The sequence below is a fragment of the Gopherus evgoodei genome, chromosome 1 (genome assembly GCF_007399415.2).
Source record: "Gopherus evgoodei ecotype Sinaloan lineage chromosome 1, rGopEvg1_v1.p, whole genome shotgun sequence".
In the NCBI taxonomy this organism is placed as follows: Eukaryota; Metazoa; Chordata; order Testudines; family Testudinidae; genus Gopherus; species Gopherus evgoodei.
Genome location: NC_044322.1, coordinates 17,719,249 through 17,743,500, shown reverse-complemented (window position 1 = coordinate 17,743,500; position 24,252 = coordinate 17,719,249). Strand labels below are relative to the sequence as shown.

The 24,252-nt window shown below is 46.0% G+C and overlaps 1 protein-coding gene and 1 long non-coding RNA gene across 13 annotated transcripts in view; one reads left to right on the top strand and one right to left on the bottom strand.

Annotated features, from left to right (window-relative positions):
* Positions 1-8,519: 8,519 nt before the first annotated feature.
* On the bottom strand, positions 8,520-17,037 carry LOC115645777. Its single transcript, XR_003998821.1, has 3 exons — positions 16,354-17,037; positions 13,805-13,872; positions 8,520-9,762 (listed from the first exon to the last, which is right to left on the bottom strand). It is a non-coding gene; the product is annotated as an uncharacterized LOC115645777 (long non-coding RNA).
* Positions 17,038-17,169: 132 nt separating this feature from the next.
* Positions 17,170-24,252, top strand: part of PICALM (phosphatidylinositol binding clathrin assembly protein) — a 129,357-nt gene continuing 122,274 nt past the window's right edge. For 3 of the 12 annotated variants that reach the window (XM_030558762.1, XM_030558807.1, XM_030558773.1), the window contains exon 1: positions 17,170-17,565. In XM_030558762.1, coding sequence (XP_030414622.1) covers positions 17,436-17,565 — 130 coding nt within the window. In that variant the 5' untranslated portion in view covers positions 17,170-17,435. Of the gene's footprint in view, positions 17,566-20,716; positions 20,817-24,252 lie in introns of all 12 variants that reach the window. The other 9 variants (XM_030558836.1, XM_030558791.1, XM_030558753.1 and 6 more) reach the window with 6 other exon arrangements.

The window sequence follows — 24,252 nt, the reverse complement described above, 5'->3', positions numbered from 1 at the left end:
GTCTTCTTTACTGAGTGTTGTTTCCATTGTAGGCACACACTGCTTTGTTGCTTAAGAAGATTTGGTTGTTGGCACTGGTTTATTTTTTAAAAGAAGGCTGGTGGAAACAGTGAAGTATTTTATTTTGTGTGTGTAAAATACATAAATTAGATGACCCTGCCAACAAATAATGGGGGAATATGAAGGGGAGAGAGCTGGAAGGTAAATTGTAAGTCTACTAACTTGTGTGTCCCTTTTAAACTACAGTTGCAATAGTTACGGAAACACATCATACACCAAAGGTGCAACAAATGCCTTACAGGCAAGGGAGAAGATAGTCCTTGTTCTGAGGTGTTTGCAGTCTAAGGCCATGTCTACACTTACAAGCTTACAGCGACACAGCTGAATTGACACAGTTGCGCTGCTGTAAGAGCACTCATGTAGCCCCATTATGCTGGTGGCAGAGAACTCTCCTTTCGACATTCTAAAACCAACTCAATGAGCGACAGTAGCTATGTCAGCAGGAGAGCGTCTCCCGCCAACATAGCGCTGTGCACATGAGCACTTATGCTGGCAAAATTTATGTTGCTCAGGGGGATGTTTTTTCACACTCCTGAGCGATAAAAGTTTTGCCGACATAAGTGCTAGTGTAGACACGGCCTATGGCCGTCATCCTCTGAAGATTTAAGCTTACATACTTTAAGCACTGCAAGTAGTTCTATTAATTTCAATAGGACTTCTTACATTGGATAAAGTTTAATGTTGTTGCCAACTTTTGTGATTTTATGAGGCTCTTAATATTGAGTGTTTTTCTTAAAGTCCCAGCTGATGGAGTCATGTGACTGTGAAAAGTTCAGCTATGATTTCAAAATAGAAAGTTAGTTTCTAGCCCTCTCGTTTGCAGAGAAAAACTTGAAAACGTGAACTATAAAGGTAACAAACAAACAAACAAAAACAACAGAAGGCAAATTTTAAAAAGCCCTACATTTAATATTTTAAATCTCATAATTTTTAAGCCACTCTCATGATTTTTGGGCTCTGACTCAATAGTTTTTGAAGGCTTGGCATCGATAATGCTGAGTTAAGCACATGTGTAAGTCTTTGCATGATCTAGGCCTACAACTCTGATTCAGCAAGGAGTCTACATGGATGGACCTTGTACTTACATGGAGCTCACTGCAGAGGTCTAATCAGACTACATAGGCTGATGGATGATGGGATATGACAATCATATGACTGAGTGATGCTATTTAGCACTTGCCTTGTCAGTTACATGGTTTATATCTGATATATTTTTATTTGCTATTTTATTAACCATTCTTTAAGGGGAGTGTAACTTGGTGGCTTGCCCCACAGGCTGGAATGTCGGCCGTCAGACAACCCTGATTACATAATTAGCCATACCTAATAGGGATCATGTGTTTTCCCTATAAAAATCAGCTGGAGGCTGTAGTCAGGGGAGGGGTGGTCATGCTTAGAGAGACAAGAAATTACTAGGAGTGAACAGGCTCCAGTTGAAAGCCCTAGGATGGGGGATTGAAACTACAGGCAAGAAAGGCTGGGGAGTGACCCAACAAGAGGGTAAAAATTGGATTTGGTTTTGGGACTTTAGATGGTTTACTTTTGAGTTTACTTTGGGCAGGTCTAAACTTAAAAAGCTGCAGCAGCACAGCTGTACTTCTGTAGTGCTTCAGTGAAGATGATACTACACCAAAGGGAGAGCTTATCCCATTGGCATAGTTAATCCAACTCCGGGAGATACATAGACTCATAGACTCTAGGACTGGAAGGGACCTCGAGAGGTCATCGAGTCCAGTCCCCTGCCCTCATGGCAGGACCAAATACTGTCTAGACCATCCCTAATAGACATTTATCTAACCTACTCTTAAATATCTCCAGAGATGGAGATTCCACAACTTCCCTAGGCAATCTATTCCAGTGTTTAACTACCCTGACAGTTAGGAACTTTTTCCTAATGTCCAACCTAAATCTCCCTTGCTGCAGTTTAAGCCCATTGCTTCTTGTTCTATCATTGGAGGCTAAGGTGAATAAGTTTTCTCCCTCCTCCTGATGACACCCTTTTAGATACCTGAAAACTGCTATCATGTCCCCTCTCAGTCTTCTCTTTTCCAAACTAAACAAACCCAATTCCTTCAGCCTTCCTTCATAGGTCATGTTCTCAAGACCTTTAATCATTCTTGTTGCTCTTCTCTGGACCCTCTCCAATTTCTCCACATCTTTCTTGAAATGTGGTGCCCAGAACTGGACACAATACTCCAGTTGAGGCCTAACCAGCGCAGAGAAAAGCGGAAGAATGACTTCTCGTGTCTTGTTTACAACACACCTGTTAATGCATCCCAGAATCATGTTTGCTTTTTTTGTAACAGTATCACACTGTTGACTCATATTAAGCTTGTGGTCCACTATGACCCCTAGATCTCTTTCTGCCATACTCCTTCCTAGACAGTCTCTTCCCATTCTGTATGTGTGAAACTGATTGTTCCTTCCTAAGTGGAGCACTTTGCATTTATCTTTATTGAACTTCATCCTGTTTACCTCAGACCATTTCTCCAATTTGTCCAGATCATTTTGAATTTTGACCCTGTCCTCCAAAGCAGTTGCAATCCCTCCCAGTTTGGTATCGTCCGCAAACTTAATAAGCGTACTTTCTATGTCAACATCTAAATCGTTGATGAAGATATTGAACAGAACCGGTCCCAAAACAGAACCCTGCGGAACCCCACTTGTTATACCTTTCCAGCAGGATTGGGAGCCATTAACAACTACTCTCTGAGTACGGTTATCCAGCCAGTTATGCACCCACCTTATAGTAGCCCCATCTAAATTGTACTTTCCTAGCTTATCTATAAGAATATCATGCGAGACTGTATCAAATGCCTTACTAAAGTCTAGGTATATCACATCCACCGCTTCTCCCTTATCCACAAGGCTCATTATCCTATCAAAGAACGCTATAAGATTAGTTTGACACGATTTGTTCTTTACAAATCCATGCTGGCTATTCCCTATCACCTTACCACCTTCCAAGTGTTTGCAGATGATTTCTTTGATTACCTGCTCCATTATCTTCCCTGGCACAGAAGTTAAACTAACTGGTCTGTAGTTTCCTGGGTTGTTTTTATTTCCCTTTTTATAGATGGGCACTATATTTGCCCCCTTCCAGTCTTCTGGAATCTCCCCCGTCTCCCATGATTTCCCAAAGATAATAGCTAGAGGCTCAGATACCTCTTCCATTAACTCCTTGAGTATTCTAGGATGCATTTCATCAGGCCCTGGTGACTTGCAGGCATCTAACTTTTCTAAGTGATTTTTTACTTGCTCTTTCCTTATTTTCTCTTCTAAATCTACCCTCTTCCTGTAAGCATTCACTATACTAGACATTCCTTGAGACTTCTCAGTGAAGACCAAAACAAAGAAGTCATTAAGCATCTCTGCCATTTCCAAGTCTCCCGTTACTGTTACCCCCTCCTCATTGAGCAGTGGGCCTACCCTGTCCTTAGTCTTCCTCTTGCTTCTAATGTATTGATAAAAAGTCTTCTTGTTTCCCTTTATTCCCATAGCTAGTTTGAGTTCATTTTGTGCATTTGCTTTTCTAATCTTGCCTCTGCATTCCTGTGTTATTTGCCTATATTCATCCTTCGTGATCTGACCTAGTTTCCATTTTTTATATGACGCCTTTTTATTTTGTAGGTCACGCAAGATCTCAAGGGTAAGCCAAGGTGGTCTTTTGCCACATTTTCTATCTTTCCTAACCATCGGAATAACTTGCTTTTGGGCCCTTAATAGCGTCCCTTTGAAAAGCTGCCAACTTTCCTCAGTTGTTTTTCCCCTCAGTCTTAATTCCCATGGGACCTTACCTATCAGCTCTCTGAGCTTACCAAAATCCACCTTCCTGAAATCCATTGTCTCTATTCTGCTGTACTCCCTTCTACCCTTCCTTAGAATTGCAAACTCTATGATTTCATGATCACTTTCACCCAAGCTTCCTTCTACTTTCAAATTCTCAACAAGTTCCTCCCTATTGGTTAAAATCAAGTCTAGAACAGCTTCCCCCCTAGTAGCTTTTTCAACTTTCTGAAATAAGAAGTTGTCTGCAATGCAGTCCAGGAACTTATTGGATAGTCTGTGCCCCGCAGTGTTATTTTCCCAACATATACAGTAGCTATGCAGATGGGAGAAGCTGTCTACAGTCACTGCGGTTATAACTGCACTACTCAGCGGTGTGGATTTTTCACACCCCTGAGAAACACAGTTATACCAATGTAAGTTTGTTGGGTCGACCTGGCCTTTATCTAAACAAACCAAGCGCCCCAGGGGTGTTGTGATTGGATGAACAGATGCGTGTGGAATCTGTGTAAATGGGCCTGAATGAAGGAAAATAAAGAGTAGTGCAGTGCAGAGGCACCCCTGGCCAGGAGGGGGCACATGGGTGGTGGCTAACAATATTGTAGGCCTTGCTGGGGTTTTTATGCCTCTTGCTAGAAGCAATGTGCCTCAAGGGGGGGCAGGTCAGGGATGGGGGATTCCAGGTAGAGCAGCCACAGGGAAGATGATGTTGAGATGAGACAGGGAATAGGGCACAAAGTGTGTGCGGGGAGAGGGGGTTGATATGTAGCTTGGGTGAAGCAAAGGGAGCAAGGAGGGGAAAGAAAAATGACAGCACGGAGATGGGCAGGTGCTAAACCGTGCAAGGCCTTGAAGGGGAAAAGAAGGAGCTTAGATATTAAGTGGAAGACGAAGCGGCTCCGTCTGATCATGGCTGGAGCAGTTGTAGACACTGATGGATTTTTACAGCAGTGTTTGAGATAGATAAAGGAGGGCCAGAGGAGAGTCTGAGGGGCTGTCTTTCTCCACATTTTCTGGTGGTGGGCCATTCGGGGTCTGAAGCAAGCAACTCAAATGTTCTGATTGGTGGAATGTTTTAATTAAGCAAATTGTTTCAGCCCTATGCTGTACAAGCTCCAGTCTCAAACTTTAAAGCTCCGCCTCTCACAGTGCTGCGTCAAAACCCCATGCAGCTTTTTTAGCCTCAGTGAAGTATCAGCACAGCTCTAAAGCAGAAGATGTGACTCCTGAGGCTCCTGGACTGGCTAGATCTAAATGCTCCATACTCACAGAAAAATGCCTTCAATAAATAATAATCCCATAGTTGCTCCTTTTTTGGCCTTACATGGCTGTAGCTGCAGTTTGGTTTGCTAATGTGTTTATGTTCCTCTGCTTTTTTTAAGAAAGGAGGCAGTATTGTTCAGGGCTTATTGCAGAGGACTGGGAGTTAGGAATGTGTTCTCAGCTGTGCCACTGTCTCCCTGTATATCCTTGGGCAAATCACTTAGAGGCAAATCCATACCCCGTCCTACTTTCTTGGTTCAGAAGGTCTTGGATGCAATGGCATTAGTGAGCTCTGCGGTATGTCAGAAGGAAACGGTGAGAATGATGTGCAAGGATTCTGAAATCCCTGCCTCCCAGGCATCATAGGTGTGCTGGAGAGTCATGCACCCTAGCACAAATGGGATTTCAGAGATGGTGTAGAGATGAGGTCTGTGGATCTCTAACTATGGGGATCAAAGGTGGTCAAATACCCCTCATATGGGGAGGTCACAGCAGCTGCATAGGGTTGGCTGTAAAGTGAGTCAGTGGTAATCACTGTTATGATTCGCCTCTGGGGAAGGTTTCTGTCCCACCATCAAATTCTCAAGTCTTTAATGTCGCTATGCCTTGGTTTCCCCAACTGCAAAATGGGTTACATTACAATTATCCCGACTTACTTCACAAGATTGTCTGTAAAGTTGTTTGAGATGAAAGCCAGTATAGAAGTACAAATGGCCAAATTGTGCCATACATTTTTAAACTACATCTGCCAGTGAAAGCAGGGGGGCAGCTCTGAGTGGGGGTGGGGATCCCTGATGCACAGCTCTGTTTGAACCAGAGAGTGGGGGAAAGGGGACACAGAGGCACTGAGCCAGCAAGAGTTTGTACATGCTTTCTTTTGAATCCTACCAGAACTGTTAGGTTTGGGGACCAGCCTTGTGCTCTTCTCCAGAAAGAGATAAACCACACCTTCCACTGAACACTGGGGGGAGAAATTCTGCATGGGGATCCTCCTTCTTCTTAGCCCTGTCCTGTGTGTTCTAGCCCAGGCAGGGCAATCTGGTCTGTGGAGTAGTACTGAGGATCTGCAATTCCTGTAGACTTCAACTGGAGATCTGGGTGCTCAGCATCTCAGGATCTGGCCTGAAGAGATCAGGAAAGATCACAAAGAATGAGCACATCTAAAATCATCTTGTTCAGAGGTACAAAGGTCCTCAAAGTTGGCCTGAACCCTTATAAGTTCTATCTTCCCACTACAAGTATGAGATAAATTTCAAGGGGACACTACACATTTGTCCATACTGCCACTATGTCAATAGTCCAGTACCGACAAAGGGTGTATGTCACTCTGGAAAAGGGAATATCTGTGCTGGCAAAAATATATGGTTTTGTTGGTGGGATGCAAAATTAAGTATGGACACACACCAGGCTGTGCTGACAGAAGAGGACTTTTGTTAGTAAATCTTTGTAGCATAGACGAGAACTCAGGTTATGCATGCTACACTTGTTGACCTTTGGAAGGACGGTATTTTTATCAGGCAGACCATCTCCACAGAGGAAGGACACTCTTGAAGAAGTGCCTGTGAAACTGTAAGCTGTCTTCTCAAGGAAACGGAACGCTCCAGCGATGAGAAGCATTTAAAGATATGTTACTCCCTGCACAGTGGAGAAGTTCTTCAGTTAACCTCTTCCTCTAAAGCAGGGCTATGAAATGTCATGTCCATAAACAAGAAGAAACCTCCACATAATTAAGTGCAGGGGGGAATGGCACACATTTCTAAATACAGAAAAGGCCGTTAAATAATAAATCTGCTAACTCGCTATCAACGTATCATGTTTTTTTCAGAACCCACAGCTGTGGATATTAGAAAACATTTTAAGTGAATTTCCTGCTGGTGAAAAGTGTGGGGTTGACAGCCTAGATAATAAGGTCATCTTTGTAGGCACAGAACAGTAGAGTATGGGCAACAGCTCTTCACCATGTCACTCCACCACTATGCCTTAACTCTACCGTGGAGGGACCAACTCTAAGGGAAGCCCCTTCAGACTTTGCAGAGACCACCAATGGGCTTTGGCAGCAGAAAGTCTACCCAGAAGAGGTTTGCAGTGGCACAGACCACTGAGAGGCCCATGGCTGTAGTGAATACATTCCCCAAATCATGCTGGCTGGGAAGCGGGTATGGCTAGAGCAACTGTTGTAGGCACAAATTCAGTGCATTTCTTGCACAATCTCCACTGGCAGGAACTCACCTCACAACCTCATGCTGCTTTCCCTCAATGAAACTCCCAAAGAAAGGCAGTAGTGCCCATCCTCAAAGGTGAACATCCGCTGGGGTGAAATGTCCTGCACTGTGTCCTGAAGAATCAGTTTTTCCTTTGACAGAGGGGGTGAATCAAGCCTAAGCCTATAAACTAGTACCAAAGGCAGCAGTGTATTTTCTAATGCAGTCACCTGTCCCCAAGGACTGACTTGGATTGAAACCACCAACTGATTTCTTATGGGCCACCAAATAAAGTCTTTCCAATGGGATTTTTGAAAAAGACCACTGATTCTGGGTGCTGCATTGCTCGATGCCCAACATGAGGCAACAGCAGCTTGATGACAAGTCTTCAGCACTCCCGATTCCAGCATAAATCAATGGGAGCGGCAAGGGCTGAGCACTTCCAATAACTCTGCCCTCCATTTGCTCTAAAGGGTCACACTTAGCAGAAAATGCAAAGCTGCCACACATCCTCCAGGATACTATGCAGTGCTAACTCTACTGCTGATTCTCTCACAAACAGGAACTACATCTAGGCTAAACAACAACAGCCTTGATAAAACATGTATTTGATAACTTATTTAACTAACAGTAATAATGTATCCCACAACCTCAGTTATCATTGCAATGCTACATGACACTCTAGTTGGACACCCCAGAAACAGAGCCATTCCAAAATCAGTGGCCGCTATTGAAAATGTTGTTCCTAATTTAAACAGTTTGCAACTCAAATTGTGTAACAAGACTAGGTTCTGAAGCCAATTGGACTATTTGTATGACAAAGTGCTACTCACTGAGAATAAATGTATCAAAAAATGGCCTAAGGACTTGACTGATTTATGTAGTATTGTCATCTTCTTTCAAGTCTATAGAGGATTGTTGATCATTAAACTTCACTGGTTTAATTTTTTTCTGAAGTTCACAATTTTAAGGTCAGTTCTCCCAGTTTGTTAGAAAGTACAGACTCTTCCCCCTAGTAAGCTAACATATTTAATTTAATATTTCAACAGCATTTTTGGCTAACATATTTCCTTTGTGTGTCAAGTACTACATCTTTTTCATTTCCCACACAATCAGTACAAACTGGGTATCTCCTGCTGTGTCCAAGGCTGATTTGGCTATCTTTAAACTCTGCTAATAATAGTAAAGAATACAGCAGCCCTATTTTTATTCTGTTTTAAAATATTACAGATGAATTCTTAACAAATAGATCTAGTTTGGTGAACTATTATTTAATTATATATAAAGTTATTTCTTTCTCCCCTACCCCCTCACCCCCTATGCCATAATGCTAAGGGATTCCATGTGAGTGCAAGGGTCTATCCATGCAGATCCAATTGCAGAATCGCCTAAGAATGTACATTCTGACAGAATCTCAGTTATCATAATGTCACTGGTCGAGGACAGGGAAAGAGAGAGAGTAACAATGCTGAGCTTTTATAAAACTTGGTGGGCAAAAATTGCTGTCAAATCTCTGCTTTAAAGTGAAATATTTTTTTTTGCTTAACCAATTTTTAGATATGCTAAAGTAAACCACTCAACAAAGTTTACTAGCATTAAATGTGTTTGCAGTTAGACTTTAAAGTATTTAGAATTTTAAAAATATAAGGTAGCTAAAAGGGGGCAAGGTAAAAAAAAGTATATTGCTTTTGTTAATTTGGGGATAAAGTGTTAAGAGAGTCAAGATGCTGAACTTTTAGTGTTTATTACACATCCAGAGCACCTTTTTCTATAGTCACTCCATCAGTACTGCTCTGCATGCTCTCAACTGAAACAAATCCTTCTCTGTTTGTTCTCAATGGGAGTTTTGCCATTGATTCAACAGGACTGGGATTTGGGCTCTGAAAATATAGTGTACATGACAAAATATGTACCTGCAAAATATCAAATATGTGGTTTCACCTGCCGATTTCATTCTCTTTTCCTTACAGCTGCTCTTACTGAGATGCTCTTTGGAGTATCTGAACTTTGAGGTCAACAAACTGTTGCACAAGTAACTTATCTTCTCCTTTCCCTGCAGCTGGCTTATGTAATATGAACAAATACAACTCAGATAACAGTAGAAAAATGCTTATTATCTTTTGCTATTTTATGAGCTCTGGGGGCTAATAAAATGATGTTGCATGCCAAGCTCAATAGTACAGGTCCAACAGTAAATTCGTCCTGCATTCAGACTTGTGTTGCAATGAACAAAGGTATTATTAAGCAGGTGGCTAAGAGAAAGTTTAAAATGGATACAATATGTACTGGATTAGTGTCTAACTTGATGACATCTCAATGCAATTCAGCAACTGTATCCCATTCCTACGGATCATGCTCCTTCATTCCCACGATGATAAGCACCGTCCACTTTTCTGGCTTTCCGATTAAAAAAAAGCAAGGTGTTCATTTTTTAATGAATAGCTGTGTTGACCTGTACAAAATACGAAATAAACCTAGTCTGTGACCCAAAGAGTTTACAAACTATGGCCCCAATTCTAGGAACACTGAGGCAAGTGAGTACATTTAAGCACATCATTAATCCCATTGACTGTGATGGAACTACTCTTCTGCATAAATGCTTGTAGGATCAGGGTTCAGAGACAGAAGCAGAGAACATAGGTGCTTAGAGGACTGAGCACATCTCTTCCTTGCTCCTATGTTACTAATAACATCTCAGATCATTAAAACTGAACTAATTTAAATACACAATCCCTTGCCATTTTGTATATCCTTTATTTCATCCAGTGGCAAAAATCAAGTCATTTTCACTTTTGTGTTCAGGTACACTGGAATGTATTAAAACAAATCTATTAATTTTAGGTTCCATGAAACCTTATACACAATCTAATTTGCCTCTGGGTTACTAGAGAAGTACTAATTTTGCACACACAAATTACTGACACGTAGAAATACACAGCTAATCCCTGAGAGCCTTATTCACAGGAGTCATCCTATTAGCTATATTCAGACCTTGTGTAAGATGAACTCAAAGCAGTGGCACCTGCTTACACCAGATCTGAATTTGGCTCATTGGCATACATGGAACTAGTGATTTGAGTAAGTGAAGCAGGATACACCCTTGTTGTACTGATTATAGGCCAAATCCTGAAAAAATGTTCACATGTAGCTTAAGTGGGAAGTCCCATTGAAGTCAGTGGGACTTTTCATTCACGTGCTTACAGGACTGGGCCCAAATGTAGTTAGCAATGTAAGCATCAACATTTTTTATCTCTACATCAAAATTCATGTAGGTGTAAAGCTTTGCCAGACACTGATAGAATATGAGAGCGTGAGCCTAAATGGTATTAAATTCTGCACTCTATGTATGTGTGTAACTACTAATTATAGCATGGCAATAGGTTGAAGTGGCTGTTCTATTTTAACCATCTACTTCCAGTTGATTATAACTTCCTTTAAAAGTGTTCTTTTGGGGCTGAAATTGTTACCCTTGCTCTTGGGTCAAAGGTGACTGAAGAAAATGATAGGGGCTATTTCCGAGTGAAATGAGCTTGAAAGGAATGCAGTCCCTCCTGGGCTCTCTCTGTTGCCTTAGTCCTTGTGAGCTGGTATGGGAGTGAAATTAGTTAAGTGCGGCCCTCTGTGAAGTGCTCAGAGAAGGATCCTTATCAAGTTCGCTCTCCTGCCAAGTCCCAAGAACAGGACCAGTCTGGTGCACTGGTAGCATTTGGCAGCTGAGAATGGAGCAGGGGAAGGGTTGGAGACAGTTTCTTTAGTTGGGAATGGGTGAGTTGTTTTGCCTTTGGAGATAGTCTTGAGGAATTTGTAGCTACCTGGGGGTTGTTAACTGGGGCACTTATCACGGGGGTTGGGTAGGGTTATGTGGACTTTTAGCAACTGGATGGATGTAACAGGTGTACCCTTTAATGGCAGCAGAGACTAGGGGGTCAGTCAACCCGTTTGACAGCATGACCCTTTAAGGTTTCTAAACCTGTGAAGCAGATGAAGACTGAGGGGAAAGCAGTGGCAGATGTTAGGAAAGAGGAAGTGGTCACAGGGAATAGCTAGTGTTTGGAGAAAAAACAGACTATTGGCTGTTTAAGGGCGTGGGACCCGGAGCCTTGAAAGGTGGGGCAAGGCTCCCCTCTTCCCCAGCAACCAGGATAAGTACTGTAAAAGAGGGCAGTATATAGTCTGCCTCTTCCCTCATAACAGGGAAGGACTGATCTCCTAGCTCATGATCTACGGCCTCCATTTCCAAAGGTATTTAGGTTCCTGTCATAAACAGATAGTTAAGGGTTAATGTCTCTTTTACCTGTAAAGGGTTAAGAAGCTCAGTAAACCTGGCTGACACCTGACCAGAAGACCAATAGGGGGACAAGATACTTTCAAATCTTGGTGGAGGGAAGTCTTTGTTTGTGCTCTTTGTGTTGTTATTGTTCGCTCTCAGGACTGAGAGGGACGGGACATCAATCCAGGTTCTCCAAATCTTTCTGAATCAGTCTCTCATGTTGCAAACTTGTAAGTAATTAGCCAGGCAAGGCATGTTAGTCTTATGTTTTTTTTTGCTGGAAGGATTTTACCTCTGTTTGCTGTAACTTTGAACCTAAAGCTGGGGGGGGGCCCTCTGGTCTATAGGAATCTGATTACCCTGTAAAGTATTTTCCATCCTGATTTTGCAGATGATTTTTAGCTTTCTTCTTTAATTAAAAGCTTTGTTTTTAAGAACCTGATTGATTTTTCCTTGTTTTACGATCCAAGGGGATTGGATCTGGACTCACCAGGGATTGGTGGGGAAAAAGGGGCGGGGATGGTTAATTTCTCCTTGTTTTAACATCCAAGGGGTTTGGATCTGTGTTCACAGGTAATTGGTGAAGCCTCTCAAGGCTGCCCAGGGAGGGGAAAGTTTTGGGGGAACAGAGAGTGCCCCAGACACCAGATCTAAGCTAGTAATTAGGCTTAGAAGTGTCCATGCAGGTCCCCACATTTGTACCCTAAAGTTCAAAGTGGGGGAAAAAACCTTGACAGTTCCTAAATTAGAAGCCTAAATACTTTTAGGGATCTAGGCCTAAATAAAAAGAGGCCAGCTGGGAAAAGTTGAACTAGGGCTGTATCTGGTCTAAATCCACACAGCCCCAAGAAGGGCAGTGGGACCCTGAATGGAAGGGACTGGAAGGAGATGGGGTCACATATAGGTTGGGGCTGAGTGACGTAATTCCTTGAATGCAAGGGCAGGGAGTTTGAACTTGATGCACAGGGCAATGAGGAGCCAGCTGGAGGATGTGGTCAGAACAAGGGTGAGAGAGAATTTTGGCAGGAGCATTTTGTACAGATTCAAGGGGGCTGATGTGAGTATCTACAGAAGCCCTGAAAAGAGGAGGATAAACAGAATGTGGCCATGGACTGCTGTAAGGGAAGGAAGAGCGAGAAGAGTTGATGTCGTTTATGGGCCTGAGTGGCAGCCATGATGTGGGTGTAAGCAATCATAAAGTGGGTGGTGGAGAGAGCTAACAATGAGAGAAAATAAATCTGATTCTGTAGTGTGTTGTTGCTATTCTGTGCCATACCAGCCCAAATCTGACTTCCCACCTGTAAAAGGGGCATCTGTAATCCATTTGGCAATGCCAGAAGCAGCATACAGCAGTGGTTAGAGCAGTTCTCCTGATCTACTCTCTTCTCAACTGTGCCACTAACAAGTGCCACTTGACCTTAGCCTTTTGTAAATTACCAGTTTTGTATCAGCACAGTAGGGTAATAATATTTACCTACCTCACAGGGGCATCATAAGGCTTAAATTAATTAATGTGTAAGATTTTGGGATGGAAGGTGTTATAGCAATGCAAATTACAGCTAGTGCTTTCTGTAGTCAATGTTGAATATTATTCTAAATGCCTCATAGAAATGCACAGAAAATAAATCTTTCTTTGCAAAACACTTAGAAAATGTCTTTAAAATTATTATACTGTAAGAAATTGAGTAGTGCTTATGTCCCTTTACTGGCACAATTGGAACCGTTCAATTAAGGCTATGTACACACAACAGATTAAGTTGGTGTCAGTTATGTATCTCAGGGGTGTGAATAAGCCATCCCCCTGAGCAATGTAAGTTACACCGACAAAAGCGCTGGTGTGGACAGCGCTTTGTCGGCAGGAGAGCTTTTCCCATCGACGTAGCTACTACTGCTCACTGGGGCTGGAGTAATCAAGTCAATGGGAGGAGAGCTCTCTCTCCCCAGCTTAGAACGTCTGCACTAGCAGTGCTGCTGTGGGGCAGCTGCACTGGCTGTAAGGTCTGTAGTGCAGCCATAGCCTGAGTGCCATTGGCCCTAGGCGGGGAGTAGTGTTAACAAAAAGTTCCCATTAGCAAGAGATAAGAGTTTGTGCTACTAGAGAAATGGGAACTGAGTCACAGGCCTGCTTTCACCATAAAGTTCTGAGACGTCATGAGGTGCAGCATAAGTGACAAAAGAAACCATGGATTTATTATGTTATCACAGGCACGTGTAGAGCCCATACCTGGCTATGCTGGGAAGTTGAAGGGCTGAGGTTTGCACCCACAATCTCCTCCTCCTGGCATTTTTTCTCTATAAGTTAAACAAACAACAACAAAAACAAACAAGGCCGACGTCCGATGCATTTTTTATTAAAAATTGGGGGGAATAGTGTATTTACCACTGTAACTTAATCCCAATAATGGTGGATCTCAAGAACTGTTTTCATTCCTGCATGTTTGGATGGAACCTGTATCACTTTCATGGCTGCACTCCAGAAGTCCTAAGATCGTGGAGGCAGTTCCAAGTATGTTTGAACTCCCTCACAAATCTGAATCTCAGGCAAACCCCCTGGGTTTTGGTGTTGAACATGAATACTATAAAAAAGAAAAAAAGTGAGTATTTCTTCACAATTTGCACAGTACTGTCAATGTGTTCGGCATCATGGGAGGCAGAGAGGACGATGTGGTGGCAGCTGTGTGGTGGGCACCCTGTAACACAATGTGGGGTGCCTGGTTCTATTAGCATGGTAACTGCCTTATAACACAGAGAAGATACTGTCCCATGAATGTACTGGGTGCCATAGAATGCATTGTGGGGGGCCCAGTCCAGTTAGGATGTTAGGCACCCTACAACACATAGAGGGAGCCATGCTCCCCTCTGCATGACTGTTATCCCCAGGCCAGGCAAGAGAAATTCGGAGTCCTGGTATATAATTTTCACTTCGTCCCCACCCCCTCCCATTTCACTGTATTTACACAGATGTTGCAGAGTTTGCTGTGTGTCTTGCATTCCCCTGTAGAGTCAAGTGCTGGATTGTTGAATCTGGAGGTCCACAAGAGTCTTCAGTATCTGAGTTTGGTGACTGAGAAGCTCCATTATGTGCTAGTGCATCTCCCTCTCCTTTTCCTGCCCTTTCTCCTGTCTGTTCTTTCTTTCACCACAAAGTCTCAGTATTCACCCTCCAGGCCCTCTGTTCAAGGCCTGATGCAATACTGACTTGCAGGATCTTGCAGAAAGTGGCATCCTACATCTTCGTTTTTCTCCTCCTTTTCTGAGTCAGTTGTCCAGATTCAACAATCCAGCACTCAACTCCAACTGCAGTCTTTGGAAAACTGCAGCGTAGCACTTCCCTACCTTGCCCCACTCCCCATTCCACATAGCCTCAGGCAGTGTTCCCTCTAATTTTTACATCCATGTGCAGACTGAATTTTGTTATGTGCACCAATATGGAGGTGATGTGTGGCAGGGGTGGGGCTGAGGGGTTCAGATTGTGGGAGAGGACTCAGGGCTGGGGTAGATGATTGGGATGCAGGAGGGTGAGGGCTCTGGCTGGCAGTGTGGGCTCTGGGGTGGGTGTGGGGATGAGGGTTTTGGGGTGTGGGAGAGAGCTCAGGGCTACAGCAGAGGGTTGTGGTGCAGTGGGAGGGTGAGGGCTCTGGCTGGGGATGTGGGCTCTGGGGTGGGGCTGGGGATGAGGGGTTTGGGTGCAGGCTGCCCCGGGGCACATGGACCCCTGCCTGCAAGTGCCGCAGGGCGGCCGCCCCCCAGCCGGGGCTGGGCGAAGCAGCCCTAGTGGCCCAGGGGCTGCAGCAGGGCTGCCAGGAGCAGCAGAGGCCATAGAGGGGACCAGTGCCTGGGGCGCTGCCGTGTGGGGCCCACGTCCTGCTCTCCGGGGCTCCATTTCTTGCCAGCTGCTCCCTCTGAGGCTGCCCTGCCCCGGCTCCTCAGCCCCTGCCAGAGCAGTCTCCCCGGCTCTGCCCTTCCAATTCCCAGCCGGTCCTGCAGGCAGGAGTCCCAGCTGGAGGGACCCTGGGCTGAGGTGTGGCCCAGAAGCCCTGCTGCTTACCTCGACCCTGCCAGTGCCAGACTGGCTGGAGGCGAGGGGGGAGTGGGCGGAGTTAGGGCCCCCCTGGGCGCCAGGAAGAGCTGGGTGGATGCAGCCTCCACCCCTGCTAGTGTCATGAGTGGGATGCTGATAACCCGCCCTGGGATCGAGTTACCAGTGCCCCAGGGCTGGGGCGGCAGGAGGAGGAAGGTGGGGGGTGAGAATCCTGGGCTGGGGTGGCAGGGGGGTGTAGGTGGGGGGGAAGAGAGGGAACCCAGAGCTGGGGCGGCAGGGGGTGCGGGTGTGGGGGGAAGAGCCCAGGACTGGGGCAGCAGGCGGGTGTGGGGGGAGCCCTAGGCTGGGGTGGGGAGCAGCCAAATTTTTTTTTGCTTGGAGTGGCAAAAAACCTAGAGCCAGCCCTGGGGGTGAGGTTATAAAGCAGAGCCATAACAAGGAATTTTTGCACCTGAGGCAAGGGCTGGCTCCAAGCTCTTCGGCAGCAATTCAGTGGCGGGTCCCTGACTGCCTCTCGGAGAGAAGGACCCACAGCTGAATTATGAATGAAGCTGCGGCAGCAATTCAGTGGCAGGTCCTTCCCTCTGAGAGGGACTCAAGGACCCACCGCTGAAGAAGCAAGTGCCTCACTCACCTCGCCCTAGTTACGGCACTGTCATAGAGTTTCTCTTGAAGTTGCTGGGGGCACGGCAGAGGAGGCAAGTTCTTTTAAAATGTTTCCTTCTACCTACCTGCACAGCCTCAGTCTTGCTTAGGTTCAGCATTAGCCAGCTATCTTTCATCCTGGTGCAGATCTCCATGTGGCATCAAGAGGACTTTTACACATCCTGTAAAAGAGAAATTGAGCTGAGAGGATCAGTTACACGCTGCTTCCCTTTCATTCTGTGTTTACTTTACCAATCAAGGCCCCAGCCTAACGGCTTTCTGTGGATGAGGTGCAGCACTGGCCCAATCTGGAAGAACGCTTCAGGAAGCAGTTCTGGGAGTGGACGAACAACATTTGCAGGCCTGCGGGTTTGGCACTTAAGTTCCCTCCTGCAGCTTCTTGGAGGCGGGAGAGGCATTTTGTGATCAGAAGCGCTGAACGCTGCAGACAGAGCCAGCAGGATGCACGCAGACAGGCCCTTGGCAAGTCCCCACCAGCGCAGCACGGGCTGACCCTGCCTCACATCGCGCCATGGGCTCGCTGGCAGATATGGGACTGCGCTGACACGCCACTTTTGCAAACTGCAGTATCGCAACACTAAGGGACCTGTCCAAGGTCCCAGCCAATCAGGGCAGCGCTGGAGATTGAACCCAGGAGTCCTGGAGGTCCCAGCTAGTCGATGGGGCAGCATGCGCAGAGCAGCCCTTAGCACTACAAGGCCTGGCACCGGGGCACCGCCTGGGACCTGCACGAGGGCGGCACTGCGCCACGTGACCTTCTCTGCCAGCTTTCCCCTTGTGGCGCCAGGGGGGAGGAGTGTCACGTGATGTGGGCGGGGGAGGAGGAGGAGCCGAGTGAGCTATGTGACCCGTGCGGGCCAGGGGGGATTAGTCACGTGATTCGGGCGGCCCGGAACGATCCGAGGAGGCGCTGCGCGGCCGCCATTTTCCTGCGGCGCCCAGTGTGCGTGTGTCCCCCGACCCCGGCCGAGCGGAAGGAGCGAAGGGCGGGGGCGGGGGGTAGGAGGAGGGGGCGCTGCCCGGGTGACAGGGCCGTCCCCGGGGGCGGAGCCCAGCGCAGCTGCCCGCGGCGGGACAGAGCGACGTGTCCGAGCGGCTCCGTCCCGCTTTCCCGTCCTAGCCCGGCGCCGCGCGGCTCCGCAGCACCATGTCCGGCCAGAGCCTCACCGACCGCATCACGGCGGCGCAGCACAGCGTGACCGGCTCGGCCGTCTCCAAGACCGTCTGCAAAGCCACGACCCACGAGGTCATGGGCCCCAAAAAGAAGCACCTGGACTGTGAGTACCGGGGTGTGTGTGGCAGAGGTTCCCCCGGGAGCCGTGGGGTCTGTGAGTACCAGGGTGGGGGAGTGTGGGGTCTGTGAGTACCGGGGTGTGTGTGGCAGAGGTTCCCCTGGGAGCCGTGGGGTCTGTGAGTACCGGGGTGTGTGGCAGAGGTTCCCCCGGGAGCCGTGGGGGTCTGTGAGTGCCGGGGGGAGGGGCGTGGGGTCTGTGAGTACCGGGGCGTGTGTGGCAGAGGTTCCCCCGGGAGCCGTGGGGTCTGTGAGTACCAGTGTGGGGTCTGTGAGTACCGGGGTGTGTGTGGCAGAGGTTCCCCTGGGAGCCGTGGGGTCTGTGAGTACCAGTGTGGGGTCTGTGAGTACCGGGGTATGTGGCAGAGGTTCCCCCGGGAGCCGTGGGGTCTGTGAGTGCCGGGGGGAGGGGCGTGGGGTCTGTGAGTACCGGGGTGTGTGTGGCAGAGGTTCGCCCGGGAGCCGTGGGGTCTGTGAGTACCGTGGGGGGGAGTGTGGGGTCTGTGAGTACCAGTGTGTGTGTGGCAGAGGTTACCCCGGAGCCGTTGGGTCTGTGAGTACCGTGGGGGGGAGTGTGGGGTCTGTGAGTACTGGGGTGTGGGTGGCAGAGGTTCCCCTAGGTGCATGGGGGAGAGCGTGGGGTCTGTGAATACGTGGGGGAGGGCGTGGGGTCTGTGAATATCGGAACGAGGGGGGGTCTGTGAGTACTGGGGGGGAAGGTTCCCCCCATGGGCCTGTGAGTACCAGAGGAGCTGGAGCTGGAGAGGAGGGGACTGGAGAGTTTCCCCTCTGAGGACCTAGGGTCTGTGAGTACCAGGGGGGGGATAGAGTTGGGGGACCGGAGAGGTTCCCTTGGGGGACCTGGAGTCTGATAGAAATGGGGGCAATTGTCAGAGGTTCCCATAGAAGCCGTGGGGTCTGTGAGTACTGGGGAAGTGGGGGACTGGAGTGGTTCCTCCCTGGAAGCTATCAGGTCTGTGAGTACCGGCGGTGGGGGGGGAGGTTCCCTCCTGGGGAGCGTGGGGTTCTGTGAGTACATGGGGGGCAGGAGATGTTCCCTGCCAGAGGCTGTAGGGATTGTAGTATGGGAGGAGCAGGAGAGGTTCCATCGGGGAGCCGTGGGGTCTGTGAGTACTGGGGTGGGGTGGGAGGCTGGAGAGGTTCCCCTAGAGGGTAGGAGAATCGTCTAGTCCCCTCCTCCCCCTGCCAAGGGGACTGAGAGTATTGGAGGGGGGCAGAGGTTCCTTCCAGGGACTGTGGGACTGAGTACTGCGGGGGAGGGCAGGAAAGGTCCGCTCTGGGGACTGAGAGGATGGGGTGCGGCAGGAGAGATTCGTCTGGGAGCCTGATAGGGAAATCTTGAACGTTTTCCACCCATCTCTGGGGTATGGTAAAACACCTGGATTGCAAGTAACCAGAATGCTCAAATACTTGTCTAGCCCCTTAGCTTCTACGCATAGGGAATCATGGGACCACTGGATTGCAAGAAACTAGGGGATACCCCTTGGTCTTCTGCTGGGGCCCCTGACCAATGCACAACAGCAGAGAGAGGGCATGAGAAGCATGTCTACTCTGAGAAACTGAAACTCCCCCACATTCAACAGGTGAATTCAGCTACTTTTCAGAGGCCAATACAAATGAGAGGGTGGTGGGCTTCACCAGAGTCCCCAGGATCAACTCTCTCACCATAAACAGCTACAGTTAAAGGAGAGGTTGTTGGGATTCATGTGAGAGTTGTCCCTTGTACTGTGTACAGGGGCATCATCATTCATACAAATCTTTGGCTAGAAGGTGCTTTATGTTTTGAATTTCCCAACAAAAGCCTACCTCTGGTTGCCAGAAGGATGAAAGATTTTATTCTTTTCTTCCTGGTCCCTCAACATTGAAGCCTCTTCATGGGTATAAGTCACTGGGGTTTCTGCTGCTCTGCTCCTCCCTTGGCCTATGAATAGCTCCAGTTCCTGTCTCTTCTTGGCATAGCTGTTCCTTGCAGCAGAGTCAAGTTAACTTGGGGGTTTTTTGGTCAATTTCACCTCTGCTTACTTGATTGAGCAGTGAAACAGATTATAGTTCTCAATTTTACTTTGCTGGTGTTTGACAAGGTAGGAGAGGCAGCAGCTGCACTGGAGCTGAATGTTTACTGACATTGGGGGAAACGTTTGGAATATTTTCTTTGCAACCATTAAGGGGGGAGGGGGTCAGAACATGTCTTTTAAAATGAATACTTACATTCTGCAGAAATTGATGGCTTAGATCCCACCTGAATTTCTTGTACCTCTTATCTTGTCCCTACAGTCACTCTCTGAATTACCCCGTACCTACCCTGTTCCCTGTAACCATAAGGTTGAGAGGCTCAAGAATTAATATTGGGCCTGTGAGGAACTCTACTTCACATACCAGAGTTGCAGAACTATAATACATTTACTAATCTAGGCACAAATCTGCGAGCCAAGCTTTACCATGTTGATTATAATGTAAATTGAGATTTTTATTTCAGTCAAAAAAGACTAGCTCTAGTCAACTAGAGGAGTTGGATTTTGCAAGGCTGTCCTACAGTAATAAGCTTTCCAGGTCACTTCTAAGGTTTGAGATTATGAAGTTCAAGAAGAAACTTCTGCACTACGAATATACCTGTACTGACATAAAAAAGTGATGTCAGCATCCATTCCTGGAATCACTTGGTTATGTAGCCAAAGTGCAGCATGTAGACTTGGAATAGCTCAGCCCTCTGCCTTCACCTCAATGCATAAAATCATAGGCCCTCAAAAGATGCACCTGGACTGATAGGTATGTCCCTAATAAATCCTCCTATTCCTTCCCACCATGTTCTTACGATACTATTTAGCCATTTGTTAGGGGCATCCTTCTATCAAAGCAGTAGTATTATTATATTAACTGAAGTTGATAGACTAAGCAGTTGATTGAACTGACACATGCATGGTGTGAAATTACAGTTCCTAGATGGCACAGTAATACAATTAATAAAATCTTGCTGGGCACCGCACAAACACAGACATTCTCAGTGTGGGACAGCTTACATTTTTAATAGGCAGTGCGGGAGAATGGAAGTATTTTTTCCATTTTAAAGATAAAGGTCAGAGGCACAGAGATTAAGTGGTTTGCTCTGTGTTATATAGGAAGTCTGGAAGAGCTGGGAATAGAACCTATTTCATGAGTCCTAGTCCAGTGCCTTAAACATAAGATCAACCTTCTTGAAATAAAGCAGCAAATGAGTTGGTAAGTTTTCATCAGGCAATAACTGTTGTGTTTTTCTTATTTTGTTGTCTGGCAGATTCTTTTCCTTTTTTGCTTTGGTGATGTTATGGTACTTTACCAGCTTCATATTTTTAGTCTGTGTCACAGGATCACCTGAAGTCTTCTTGGCCTTCCCAGTTTATAGTTCATTGAGAGATTTCTGAAGGCGAATTATGATAGCTGGTTATTGTACAAATCTAGATAATTACAGTATTGTGATGTTTTTCGAGCTATTTTTCCATCTTCCTTTCTGGATTCCTAGATGATGCTAGCTTTATATTACTCTTCCTAAGCTTTTGCTGGACTTCTTCAGGAACATCTAGTCTTGCCATTATCAGGGTACAAGAACTGTGGCTTTTTTATTCAGATCACCAGTGGGTTATTTGGTTCTGCAACTGTTGTCTTTAGCTTATATCAGTTTTCAGCTTCTTTTGAGTTTCTGCATTTTACTTCATCTGTAGAACACTTGCTATGTTTATGGCAGGTATCTTCAGATTTCTGTTGCCTCACCAGCTGACTTTGTTCAATAGCCATGCAATTTTGAGCTACAACATGGTCTGACTTTTAATAGGACCATCATTAACCTTAATATCTTGTGCTGCACAGGAAAGATTCCCCACATTCTTTTGTGGGTTGGACTAAATGACCTAATAGGCCACTTCCATCTCCAGCTTCTGACTCTGAGAACTGTTTCTTGTTTGTTTAATTTGTATGATAATTAAAGGTTTCAGTTTAATTTTAATTAGCTTGTTTGTGCTCCAGATGTAAAATCTCTAAAGTAAATGACAAATATTGCAAAAGATATGGTTTATCCAACATTAAATTGCTTTTCTGTTCCTTCCCATCTTAAAGATTGCATTTTATAAAAATTCCATGGTGGAGATCATCAATAAGGTTTACCAAACAATATGAGTAAAATGTTGGGAGAGTTTTGAGATGTTAAGCTGCTAAAAAGCTTCAGAATTCAATCTATGTGTAAAATGTTATGCCTTTTTCTAAAGCACACATTTTGGTAGTATTTGTGTAACCCTTCTGCCCCTCTGAGTTGGCAGCAACAAGGGCCAGGTTCAGTATCCAGGGGTTCCGTTTCAGTAACACAATGCATAACCGGCTCGAGCCCCCACCCAGTGACCTGGGACACTCTCACATACCACACCCCCCTGGGCGCCTCTAGGAGGCAGTACTTCCCCTCTCGCAAGCACAGACTCTGAGTGTAGCAAAATCTTTTAATAAAGGAAGGAATCAATGCGGCATCCCATTGGAGAAACACCACAAACAGGGATATAACACAAACCATAAACAAAAACCCACCTCCAAGTATGTCTGGCAATGTCCTTTTTCCCCTTAGGGTTTTAAGTCCAATCACCCCAAAGTCCAACAACCCAAAAGTCTCTGGTCAGTGCCACCCCAGAGTTCGAGAGTTTATCTGTAGAGGTCCCTCCCCCCAGCCTGGGTAGAAAGGGGCACCTTACGTGGTCCAGGGCCAACTGCCCTGCCTCTCCACGGGTTCTGCTTCCCCCTTCTCCACAAACTGCTCCGATTTACCAGCTGCTCTGCTCCATGAGCTGCTCCAGTTCTCCCTGCAAACTGCTCGGCTCCGCTCACTCTGTGGGCCGCTCCACCCGTTCCACAGCTACTCCACTCTGCCAGTCGCTCCGCTCTACCAGCTGTCCCGTGATCCGCTCCAGCCATCCCCACAAACTGTTCCACTCCACCAGCTGCTCTGTTCCGCAGTATAGCTTCAGGCTCCCCCACTAGTTAGCACACTACTCAGTGCTCTCAGCTCAGTAATTTCAGCTCTTAGTGATCTCAGCTCTTAGTAGGGGAGCCCCAGTGCTAGTGCACCATTAGCCCAAAGTGAGTTCAGCTCAGTCACCTGTATCTAGATTCTTAAGGGAATAAAAAAATCAGCTCTGACATTCCAAAGTGGAGAGAGGAGGGGGTGGAACTGGTGCTTCTGGCTCCACAAGGAGACTGCACCACCAGGCACAGATACCTGTCCCCAGCCTCTCTCAATTCACTGGGTTTTGGAACCCATGTCCCTTGTCTAGCAAGTACCACCCAACTGAGGTTGAGTCATTTCTGTCACAAAGCAGTCCCACAGCTCGGCAGCCTGGGATGGGGTAGGCATGTCTATGCAAATACACTCTCTGAAATTCTTTCCACCAGATGTCAGGGTAGAGCTCATCCTGACTCTGCTTACATCTGTATGCTTAATATTTCTTTAAAAGCTTGATCTTTTATTGGCAATCTTAAATCAATTTATGCATGACTCCTAACAAGGTCAGATAAACCTGTCCCAATGTGGTCATCTTAAATTTGTTTAAATTGTGCAGAAAGTCTGTATACATGTACTTGGTCTAGCATAACGTGCATACGTGCTTGTTAGGAATCTTGGAAGTCCCCTTGTAGTTCAGTAACAGATGTTGCATTGTTTACCATTTCCAAATAGTTCCAGTTTAAGAATAACATCCCCTTTTACCTTGCTACAATAGATTTAAGTGGCCATGTGTTCAGAATAGCAAACTACTTTGTTATAATTGGAGCCTACTCTTCTATGGTAGCTTGCTAACATTGCTTTGAGTTTTAAGAATGGTTTAATGTATCCATTCTTAGGCACTCACTTCAGTTTCCTGCCAACTCAAGTTTCTTCTTTAGGAGAAGTAATACTTTGGGATTAATACCTTGTTGGCATTGCACAGGGAAGTCTCTAAAAGTTAAGGGTCACCCTCGCATTGGATTTGAAAGAAATATCTAAGCAATGAATGTTTAGCTAAATGTAGCTGAATGCATGGCTGCAGTACAGCATAAGAAAACGAAGTGATAGCCAAAGTTAACTTGGCATCAGATTGTTGTTTTAGTTGCTTTCTCTTGCTATTTCACAAGTTCTCTGTGTTTTAGCAACTCTGCTGGAATCTGTAGTGCATTTTTGTGATAGCGATTGACATTGTATGTAAAGTGTTATGGTATTAGTTGAATATTGATTGGCATACTCTGACATTTAGTCTTATAGAAGTGGATCTTGGAGACAATGTCTCAGTGCATGCTTTTCTGTTTGCTCTATATTATGACTAGTGGTCGGTCAGCAATTAACACTTTTTTAATGTCAGAACAGTTTTAGTATAATTATTATTAATGTGGTACTCAAGTCTGTGTTAACCGAAAATTCATGTTAAAAGATGTTTGCAACAGGTTGAGTATTGGAAGTCCAAGTGAGCAATAGGGCAATCAGTTTGAAGTAATTCATGTGTTTCTTTTGGGATTTAATTTCATTTAGGCAAGCTTTTCACAAACTGATATAGCATAGTAAAATGTACAATTAATCTACCTTTGACTGACTAACCCTTCCTCAAGTTCTTTTGCTGAGTAATGTCTGAATGGACCATTATATGTTTAAACCTGATCAAAATATTTCTTT